The 12,038-nt window shown below is 35.6% G+C and overlaps 1 protein-coding gene and 1 non-coding gene across 4 annotated transcripts in view; one reads left to right on the forward strand and one right to left on the reverse strand.

Annotated features, from left to right (window-relative positions):
* The window catches only part of LRP1B (LDL receptor related protein 1B), a 2,173,551-nt gene that overhangs the window by 1,235,031 nt on the left and 926,482 nt on the right, over nt 1-12,038 (forward strand). For all 3 annotated transcript variants that reach the window (XM_027561670.1, XM_027561656.1, XM_027561663.1), the window contains one exon: nt 362-598. In XM_027561670.1, coding sequence (XP_027417471.1) covers nt 362-598 — 237 coding nt within the window. The remainder of the gene's footprint in view (nt 1-361; nt 599-12,038) is intronic.
* TRNAC-GCA lies at nt 8,709-8,780 on the reverse strand. Its single transcript has one exon. It is a non-coding gene; the product is annotated as a tRNA-Cys (tRNA).

Consider the following 12,038-nt stretch of genomic DNA (forward strand, 5'->3'; position numbering starts at 1 on the left):
GTGTTAGATAGATTATAATGAGTTGTAAAATTAAATGTGCTGGATGTTTCCATAAATGTCCATTTTACACTTACAAGTTATCAATTATTTATCATGTTTTTGCTACATAGACAGTTACAGACTGAAGAATAATTAACTTAATATAACCTATTCATGGAAGTAATTTCTGTTTGAATTAAAGTAATACAATTAGCTGGCTGGCCTTCTTACATCAAGATACATTTGGCATATTTTAGGGTTTAATTTTTGGTATTGAATTTAAAAAACACTAATTGAGCCAGTTAATTAAACAGTGGCATTATGCATTGTAAAGAAGATTAGGCAGTATCAGTTGTTTATGTTTGTAATCTTTCTTCTGCAGGACCAAAGAATGAGTTGTTCCTCTTTTATGGGAAAGGACGCCCAGGAATTGTTAGAGGAATGGACTTGAATACCAAAATAGCTGATGAATACATGATCCCCATAGAGAATCTGGTAAACCCACGTGCTTTAGATTTTCATGCAGAAACCAGTTATATCTACTTTGCTGACACCACCAGTTTCCTAATTGGCCGGCAGAAAATAGATGGCACAGAGCGAGAAACCATTCTGAAAGATGGTAAGTGACAATGCGTAACACAGATTTCAGACTGCCCACAAACAAAGCATTTTAAAGGATAAATCTAATGTCTGTCAAGCTAAATTTAAGAAGAATCCAAGTGACTGTTGATTTAAAAATATTTGTTAATTTCATTTTCTTTAGTACTAATATTTCTACTGCTTTTTTCCACATACCAGCTTATTAAAGCTTTCATTGTAAAATAGAATTGCAGTTGTCCTCTATGCTTTAAATATTATGGGAATTAAATTGAGCAATGTATCCACCTTCATGGGAAATGTAGATTTACACTTTTATGTTTACAGTGCTATACAGTAGAATATAAGATTTAACAGGACATCAGAGACTCTTTTAATACTTGGTTCTTACTAGGATATTGGTCATGTTGCTCAAAGTGCATTAAAAATATCAGTGTCCCCATTGCCATCACAATTCTTGCATAGTGTTTTTTTATTTTATAAGACATTGCATATTGAGTTCTTTAGAGTTACTCTTGAAATGTCCAATTATCTGCAGATAAATTTTTATATCTATTTTTATTATAAATATATATGTTATTGCATATATTTAAGTATATATGCATATACTTTATTAAAATCAGTGAGTTTCATGAATTGCTTTGGTTTAGAACAACCAATCAATTAACAAAATTGTATAACTTTTATATGAGTAGAAAACATCTGTAATAATCAGGCACACTATATCTTTGACAGCTAGTTACCTTTAGGCATGTTGCTAATGATTCTGGACTTCAGTTTCCTCACATATACAGTTTGCTTACTTCTCAAATATTTAAAAGCTGCTTGATTTAAGGACATTGATCATATGCTTATTATATGAAGGACACTGTACTAGCTATCAGAGGAGATAAAATAAATGTTAAGAAATGGCTACTGTCTTCAAGGAGTTCATAATCTACCTTTGGAGATAATATAAGCATCTCCAAAATATAAAGACTTTGTAGCATTTAATTTAACAAGTTCAGAGCTGGCCCAAAGAGATGCATGATTAATGGAGAATGTCTTTGTAGTAAGAATACACAGGAAGTAAGAGATAACTTTTTTTCAAGATTTTTTTTAATGTATATATATATATATATATATATTTTTTTTTTTTTTTTAATTTGGCGGCATTTGGTCTTAGTTGTGGCACATGGAATCTTTGTTGAACATATGAGATCTTTCACTGCGGTGCACACAGGACTCTCTGGTTGTGGCACAAAGGCATGCAGACTCGGTAGCTGCTTCCTGACAACTGGGATCATAGTCCATCACCAAAGATCAAACTTGCATCCCCTGAATTGCAAGGCTCATTCTTAACCACTGGACCATGGTGGAAGCCCCAGAGTTGTCTTTATGTGGGGATTCTCAGAGAACTTTTTTCTGAAGAAAGTGGTATTTGACCTAGAGCTTAAAGGAAGAATGTCAAAGGGAAGTGGAGGATACTTCAGCATCAGGAATTCCATGAGAAAACAAAACACCAAAAAACATACCCAAGAAAGAGGATGAGAAGAACGTTAAATAGGTCACTACTGTAGGTTTAATTTACAGGTAATGATGACAGAGCAGCTGTGGATCCCAAAGGTGGTGAAATCAGAAGCCTTAAAGGTGAGGTGAAAGGGTTTGGATAGAATCCTGAAGGGGTAAGAGGAAATCATTTTTTAGCCAAGGAATAATGTGAATGAAAAGATATTTTGGAGAATCAGTCTGATAGTGGAGTAGAGTGAATCAGATAGTGGAAGAAGAGAAAAGTAGAGAAAAGGTAAAGAAAAAGTAGAGAAAAGTAGGGAAATAGACTAAAATTATTTACAGCATGAGTGGTAGTGAATGGTGGTGTCTCCTGTCTTGTAGAGGAACTGGGGACAGCCTAAGAAGATGATTCATTCACTGCATGTTCACTTTAATCCAAACCTTTAATGATAAAATGTATACCTTCTGCAAGTGACAAATGAAGTCCTAAACTGAAGAATATCCTTGTTTTTGTCTTTTTTATAGTTTACTGATTAAGGCAATATAAATTTACCATGACTTAAACACCCAAGGAGTGTCTGATTAGAGTAAAGATTTTTACTCTAAATTGAACGAGGCAGAGGCTGTCTGCCTACTTTTCTCTGAAATGCAATAACAGATACTAGGAACCTGACAATTTTAGAAGGACAATGAACTTACATATTCGAAGTACAAGCATTTGGATTGCTCTCATTTTGATGTAGACATTTTTAAGAGGGACTGAAATGTAATATAGAGGATTCTTGGTTTCTTTTCAAAAAGTGTCAGTTCCTGTGCTATGAATGAATGTTCCAGCTAACAGTTCTAACTTTGGTAACCATATCTTCTCAGTGACATTGGGGTTTTGTATATTCTTCCACAGCAGCAGAGGTCAACTCAAATAGCTGTTTGACTGCCAGGCATGTTCTGTATAGTGTCTACAGTGTTGCGTTGGCAGCAGGAAGGTTATAAAAGCATTTTGTTGATTGTCATACCTGAATATATATTCAGCATCTTGATAATCCTAGAGAAGGTATAGCTTAATATCATTTTTGTTAGTTTATATTATTTCTTATCAGTAAGGAGAATAATAATAGACATTATGCTACAAGATTAGCATGTCAGAACAGAACTTACATTTGGCAAATGAAAACTTGTGATTCTTGGGAATCGGAAAAGTTAAGTTCTGTATGTGTTCACTCATTTAACTAGATTGTCTACCAACTAACCTGAAGACTGAGAACTAATGCTTGGTTTGACAAATGATTTTGTAAGCTTAATAGAAATTCTGAGTCTTAGATAAATTTGTACAGTTCAAAGTACTAGGCTTCATGATTTTGCTGATTTTACATCAAACGTAAACATCTTGGTCATATCCTCTACAAGCTCAGATTCTTTGTATATAAGAAAAAAAAAACAGCACTTCAAGGAAAATACATATCTTTATTCATTTTTTGGATTTTGTTTTTATCTTATTTTATTGAAAACTACCTAAATGTGACATACCTTATAGTCTTAGTGTAATATTGTGAATTAAAACAGTATATAGTTAAATAAGTAAGAAAGCAAAACTTACCCATTTGAGGTATTTGCAAATATCTCAATAATTATGGAAAATATCTATGAAATGAAGACATATTAGTGATTAAAAAAATATAGACTTTCTATAAGGACAAAATATTTACCAGTCTTTATTTTGTTTTACTCTTCATTATTTTTGCCAAATTCTGGTAGCATTTATACTCTTGATCTCTTTTAGTTAATTACTAGATTTATTTATTTGTCTGGTCAATGAATATTCATTGACTGCCTTCTCTGAACCAGGTGCTGTTAGAACACCTGTGTTGTAACACCTGTGATGGGAATGCTGCAGTAAATAGCTTGAAGCTTCATATTTAGTTACATCCAAGTGGTGAAAAATAGATATTAAATAAACACATAAATGAACAAGATAATAATAAATGTTCTAAAAAATAAAAAGATATCAACAGGAAGCAAAAATAGATGAAATGGACAGATAATTGAGATTAGTCATTCTTTGGGCTTCCCTTGTGGCTCAAATGGTAAAGAATCCGCCTGTAATACGGGAGACCTGAGTTTAATCCCTGGGTCGGGGAGATCCCCTGGAGAAGGGAATGGTACCCACTACAATATTCTGGCCTGGAGATCCCCTGGAGAAGGGAATGGATACCGACTCCAGTATTCTGGCCTGGAGAATTCCATGGACTGTATAGTTCGTGGGGTTGCAAAGAGTCAGACAGTTACCAAAAGAGTCGGTCCATTACAGTCATTCTGTTAACTGAATTAGGTTTTATGAACCCTCACTTGAACCTCAACCCAACCCAGCCCACTGCCTCAGTGGGGAGTGTTCTTCTCCCATTTGGATCTGCACAGTCAAAAATGAAACTTAAGCTGAGATTGAAGCAACACAATCATTATTCAATTTCCAGAGAATGGAAGTTAATCACAAATCAACTTCTTGCCCAAAAGGCTTTTTTTTAATTAATTGTTTTTAATTGGAGGATAATTGTTTTACAATATTGTGTTGGGCTTTGCTGTACAGCAACATGAATCAGCCTTAGGTATGTGCTTGCCCCTCCCTCCTGTACCTCTCTCCCACCTCCCACCCCACTCCACTCCTCTTAGGTTGTCACAGAGTACCAGGTTTGAGCTCACCCAGGGGACAATTAGGGCAAGATTTTAAGGATAAGGCTAACGAGGGGGAAGCATATGTACTGGTTTTGTGGGAATAGGTGGGTTCTTCCTGGAATTAGGGTGTTATTCTTTTCTATCCTTGAATGGTCCTCTGGTCTCTCTCGGCTGGAAGTGGCTCACATTATCATGGACAGACAGGGGTCTTACAAATACAAGATGAAATGCAGGGTGACGTTTGTCTCACTTTTGAAGTTGAACCAGTTTGCAACAGTTTTCTTATCGTGGGACTCTTGTTTCTGTGCTATGAACAACTAGAGGGTATGGTTAGTTGTGATTTTCTGCAAAGTTTTCTGGAGGGAAGGCTTCCCAGGTAGAGCTAGTGGTAAAGAATCTGCCTGACAATGCAGGAGATATAAGAAATATTGGTTTGTTCCCTGGGTTGGGAAGATCCCCTGGGAGATGGCATGGCAACCCGCTCCAGTATTCTTGCCTGGAGAATCCCATGGACAGAGGAGCCTGGTGGGCTAAAGTCCATGGGATCACAAAGAGTCAAACATGACTGAAGGGACTTAGCACACATGCATGCACTGGGAGGGTGGGCCTGGGGTATGATTCCAGGGCAATAGCCTTGGTAACAATTCTTATGGATATAATCATTACTTTCTCTAACAGAACAAGACAAATGTTCTTTATAAGATTGAATTAATGTTTATCTTCTTGGTGTCTTATCCAAGATTCATTTTTCATGGCAGAATAAATTAGAATTTCCAGAAGAAAGGGAAAATATGAAAATGATAACTTAGTATTCAATTTATAATTGCATATACTCCATTAGTGCAGTACTTGTTTTTAAGCTATGTAAGTTAATTCTACTGGGATATGTATATTCAAATAGAAGGCATGTTAAACTAATCTTTCACATTGTTTCATAACTTTAAAGTATATTAAAACAAAACCACTCAAAACCTTTTTCCTGAGTTTGAAAGTTATTAATGCCTGCAGCTACAACAGAAAAACTGTAGTTTCAATAGCTCCCATAATTAAACTGTAGCCTTGAGGTCACCAAGTTTGTGTTAATTTGTAATAATAGCCACAGGAACTAATGCAAAGCCTATGCTCTTAGCACTTTGTTATTCTGACCTTACATATTAATACTTCTTAAGGTAGATTCTACTTGATTGAGATCTGGAGTGAGTAGACATCTCCACACCTCAGAGTCTTCCTTTAGCTGAAGACAGGATCCATTAAGTTAGAGAACAGTTAATAACTTCGGGCAGCATGTAAGATAGGCTTTCTTTTTTGATAGGAGTAGAAATGTAGCCATGAGGCAGAGGAGACAGTCTCTCTGGCAAAACATCTTCCAGTTGATGTGTTTAAATCTGTGGCATACAATCAAAATATCAAAGGGTGTATTTATGTGATTTTTTGTGATTGCTTGTCCAGCATCTGAAGGGTTAAACTGTATTCTTCACTCAGTCTCATCTCCAGTGTCTCCATACTGCTCTGGAGTATTTTAGAATCCAACAGTTCATCCAGATTTGTATTGAAATATATGATATTATACCTGAGCCATAAATTATTAATTGATACTCCATCATTGTAACATTTACCTGCTACCACAACTGCCACCACACACACACACACACACACACACACACACAAACACACACTCACACACACACACAACCACCAACTTAAGACACACCTCAGAACTCTAAAAATATTCCCAGGCCTCTATTCTAACCAATACTAGGGTAGCCACTCAAAACAGATTATAGGATGTGATCTGTCTTCAAATGACACCTACCTGAGAGTAAGAATATAATTTTTGTTTCTGGAGATCACCATTTGTTCTTGGATTCCAATGAACTTTACCATTATATAAATCTTTAAGAATTTCAAGTGTCTCATTGAGTGTTATAGTTGATGAAATAAACATGGTGAGATATCATCAATAAATTATGAAAGTTAGAAAGTTCCCTTGAACATAACATAGTCATTATGCCTTGCAAAACACTTTAAAATTAAGAACAAGCCTTTATCATCTGCTATTAGATTGCAGGTGAATATCAGTCTCATTTTTCTGTCGTTAACTCCAACTTTTTCATAAAGAAGAACTCTAAAGACTCTGGGAGATGTAGACTCTGACCAAACATTAAAGGAAATAATGAATATATTTGTCAGCCATGAGACATTTCCTAATTAAAACTGTGAAGTAGAGATTTGCAAGCATTTGCAACTCTTGAGAATCTAATGGATATTGTTGTCCTGCTGAGTAGCAAGGTTATGGCCTGTTTGTACACACTAACTCTTGTTGAATATCAATAAGATGTTTTCCCAGAGTTTGCTGGAGATTTGAGTCCTGAAAACATTGGTTCAATTCATGTTTAGTTTATATATTTCTCATAGTTATTGATGTTTCTCATGTAGTGTATGAGATATTTGGAAAAAAAAAAAAACTTTAAGCCAATAAATGCCTTTTTTTTCCCCTGAAAAGTTGGCATTAATGTGAAATCTAGGTTCTAAAATATATTAATTCATAAAAAAATAGAATTGGCCATGTGGCTAATAGGTTACTATAAACATAAAAAAACAGCTTTCCCTTTGTTTCTACCCAATACAGGAATATATACATATGTACAAGCATGGACAAAGAGCTTACCACACACACACACACACACACACACACAAGCTAAGAATAGACTTAGAAGTTTCTGTGAAGTCCACTATGAAAAGATCAAACATGAAATACTTCATAATCTCCAAAGTACCAATGAAATATTATTACAAATATCACTGTTGCATTAAAATTATGATCAGTACAACTTTTTGCACATTAAATAAATTTCAAGTTTCAGCACGAATTGAAAGAAATACATCCAACCTAGTTGCTTAATTATTCTTAGCATTAAATAATCTTTATTACTTCAGAAACCACTTGAGAATCCTCTGTTAACCTAGGACTGGTATTATAATCATTGACTATAATTGTGCTTTTGCTTAGGTTAATACAAATTTCTGATGAAAAATAAAAATTTGATGAATCAGTCTTGGCAGATTTTACTATGAGAGATCTAAAATGGATATGCTAGCTCAAATTGTGGTGACAGCTAATACCACAATACAGGCTGAGCAAGTTCCCTTGAAACTAGTCTTTTTGAGAGGATTTTAAGGGAGTGATAATAGTCATTGTCTATATAACAAATAGGTTAAATAATGTGACTCTAACCTATCTAAAGCATAATTTTATTTTTGCCTTTTATTGACTGTTAAAATGTATTCAGTAGAGTGAATATTCCTACCCTATAGAAAAACTTGGTCAAATCCCAGTCCTTTCTGCAACAGCCAGATCTCTCCGCATGTTAAGTCAGATGCACAGCCTCAGTTTGGTAATTAGCACGCTCACTCCACCTTATACACATATATGAAAGGCAAAGTGTTAGTCACTCAGTCGTTTCTGACTCTCTGCAATCTTACTAACTGTAGCCTACCAGGCTCCTCTGTCCGTGGAATTCTCCAGGCAAGAATACTGGAGTGGGTTGTGATTTCCTTCTCCAGGAGTTTCCAACCCAGGGATGGAATCTGGATCTCCTATATCGCAGGCAGATTCTTTACCATCTGAAAATTCAGTGTATCATCAAATCTTCCCACTCATGTTGTTTTCTGGCCAGAAAAAAGGAAAGAAAGGTAAATTTGGTTCATTCTTTCTGTGCCATGCATTTCTTTTTCTTGCAATGCCTCCTAGCTTGCTAGTGAGTTTCCAACGCCCACTCACTTCTCAGCATTGATATGAAGAGGTGAGAGAGTACGATTGGTTAGGAATGATGGTGAAGTGAGTGAAGTGAAGTCGCTCAGTCGTGTCTGACTCTTTGCAACCCCATGGATGGTAGCCTACCAGGCTCCACTGTGCATGGGATTTTCCAGGCAAGAATACTGGAGTGGGCTGCCATTTCCTTCTCCAGGGGATCTTCCCAACCCAGGGATCGAACCTGGGTCTCCTGCATTGCAGGCAGACGCTTTACCGTCTGAGCCACCAGGGAAGCCCCTAGGAATGATGAGAGAGCAAAGGACTTATGTGATCTAGTTATATTATAAATTGACCTCTCTCTGAATCAGTGATGTCTTTAAAAGTCACTGTTGGGGCATGTATATGTGTATGTGTCTGCGTGTACATATGCAAGCTATTTGGAGGTGTTCTGCTGGATCTCTCTAATTACATTTACCTTGGCCAAGGTACATAAAACTCTATGCGTGTAACTCTGTGTCCCTGAACAGCCAGTCCCTGTCCTTCTTCTTATTGTTTGAGTCCCTGTAACCAACCAGATTGCAAACATCCTGAAGGTAACACACTCCCCTGTGAGATCCACATTTGGCCCCCCAGATGATTTGTAAACTCTCTGCCTCAATCTGGGAGTTCAAATAGAACAAATCAACCCCCACTAAGTATTCTGCCACCAGAGTCTACTTTAGCTTTGTCAGATGTGAGACTTTCTCAGGTGTGAGTTTTGCACATTTGGAAAAAAACAAGAATTCAAAGGTCTCTTACATACCCAAGGCAAAGCCCCATCCCTAAGAGTTGAAGTAAAAAGCACCCTTCCATTCTCTCTTTCCTACCACCTTGGGGGATTAAAGGATAGGGACTAGAGAATAATAGAACGGCAACATCTCTCTCCAAAGAAATCTCCTTAAACTCTCCCTTTACATCAGGGGTCTCCAACCTCTGGGATCTAATACCTGATGATCTGAGCTGGGGCTGATGTAATAATCAGAAATAAAGTGCACAATAAAAGTTATGTGCTCAATTCATCCCGAAACTGTCCCCACGTCCCTGATCCATGGAAAAATTGTCTTCCATGCAACTAGTCCCTGGTCCCAATAAGGTTGGGGACTGCTGCATTACACCATTCATCTGGTTGAGGTGTTTAAGAGTTATGGAAACAATTGTGATCTAGTTGATTGTAAAATATGAGGACTTTCCCCCTCATACTCACTTTGTTTTTTTTTAAATCCTTTTGACTTCTAATCAAAGTTTTAACATCCCATTACAAATGTTACAGTGAATTACTATTATTCCTAATTCTGCAGCAGTGATCAACCAAGTTGCAGGATATTCTAATAGTCATTAGGCAGTAGTCCAAATGACACCTGAAAAGGAAATATAAGAAAAATAACAGTAAGACTATTTTGAAAATTCACTTATAGGTGACAACAAATAGTATTTTCACTTGTGTTTATCCTCCTAGTTTTTTTTAAAAATCAGGTTTTAATATCACTTTAATTCTTTTAAACTTTAAAACTGATTTTTCAAGGCTTAAATTTGTCTTTACAAATTAATAAATATAAATAACAACATGAAAGTACACACAAATATCTCTCAAGAATCTCAAGACGGTCCCATACCTGGACATGAGGTGAGAAAGCAATCTCTCACCTTCTTATCCTTTCCTCCAAATTGTAGCAATTCAGATGTCACTTTTGCCTATATTTGTAATTGTAAGGAAAACCAGATTTGACATATTTTCTAAACTTTTGCATTTCAGTGAACAGTATCATCTGACTTAATTTTCTGTACAAATTCTTCAGAATGACAAAACATATAAAGTTGTATGTAAAAATTAAAATTATGTTCAGTTTCAGATTGGCACTAGCTCTCAAGATGGATGGGAAAATTGCTTATTTACTATGCATCACAAATCCTACAACAATTCATGTTAATCAGGTCCCATTGCTTATACTGTTTTAACTCACACCCCAAAGAAAATTATGTTACTTTTGGAGATACCAGTCATGATTTGTGAATCATGAACATCATTTGAACAACTGAGTTATGGGAACTATGCCCTAGCTGAGGGAACGTATGGTACTTGGCCAGGAGTATATACACCCCATACCTGTTCCGTCACAGATTGATTTTAAGGCAACCTTTTTGCCAGATACATTTAAAAGCAAAAATCTTGGATTAAATGACCCTGCAACTTTGAAAAGCATTTTGAACAGATTTTGAGGAGTTTGACAGGTTCTTATAAAGTTATACATACAATTCTTGTATTGGCATGTTCACTTCAGAAAAGAAAACACATGTCCATATAATAATAGTTGTTATCTGGTATCATGTAGACAAAACTCTTTACCCATTTTTTAATGTCTTTTTTATTAACCAGATGCTGAATTAACTGGTAATTTGTTAGGTCCAAAAATGGCTGCAAATTTGACTGTAAACACTTATAGTTTTCTTCTGATAAACTCCTGTATTTTAAAAATCAGGTTCATTACAACATAATTTATAAATGGCAAAATTCACCTTTTTTAGGTAAAGAGTTCAATGTATCAGTTGAGTAACCACCACCGGAGTCAAGTTGAAATAGTCCCATCCCCCAAGAAAGTTCCCTTAGTTTCTTACAACCACTGAATCTGATTTCTATTCTGACTTGTTTTATTTTTCTGTAGTTTACTTTTTCTGAAATGTCAAAGCTATAATCATAAAATGTATAGCCTTTGAGTTTGGTTCACTTAGATAATGTTTTTAAGTTATTTATTTATTTATTTATTTTTGTCATGTTGGTGAGTGTATCAGACATACACTCTTTTCACGTAGGGTTGTATTTTACTGAATGGATGCACCACAAAACTTTTATTCTTTTCCAAGTTAATTTTCAATTGGCTTGTTTCAAGTCTGGTCAGTTTTGAAGAAAGCTATTACAAGCATTTGTGTACAGTACATTGTATGGACATGTGTTTTCTGAAAGTGAATTGCATGCTAATACAAGAATGGTATGTATAACTTTATAAGAAACTGTCAAGCTCTTTAATCTGTTCAAAATGTTTTTCAAAGTTGCGGGGTCATTTTGCTTTCTCAACAGCAAGGGAGGAGAGTTCCAGTTGTTCTGCCTTCTCTCCAGCACATGATATTATCTGTCTTTTTATTTTTTTTTTCCATTTGAGTCACTCTGATAGGTGTATGTTGATAACTCATTGTCTAAATCTGAAGGTCTCCATATCAAGGTCATCTTAAGGTCTGATTCTATTTACAGCTTTGCCTCTTTGCTTGACCAGTTTATCTCAATCGGTTGTTTGTCTTCTCTTGCTTTCTGTCTGTCTCATAATTATTCTTTGAATTTCAAATAGTATATGTAGGGAAACCTTAGAGACTTAAATAAGTAAAATTATCCAGGAGCATTAAGTATATCTCTCTGTCAGTGTATTAGTGTGAAAGTTTGATCAGTCTGTTCAGTCACTGGGCTGCGTTTGGATGTTGTTCTTATTATAGTTACCTTTGGAAAACCAAACCTTTCAGATTC

This window comes from Bos indicus x Bos taurus, chromosome 2 (genome assembly GCF_003369695.1).
Source record: "Bos indicus x Bos taurus breed Angus x Brahman F1 hybrid chromosome 2, Bos_hybrid_MaternalHap_v2.0, whole genome shotgun sequence".
NCBI lineage: Eukaryota > Metazoa > Chordata > Mammalia > Artiodactyla > Bovidae > Bos > Bos indicus x Bos taurus.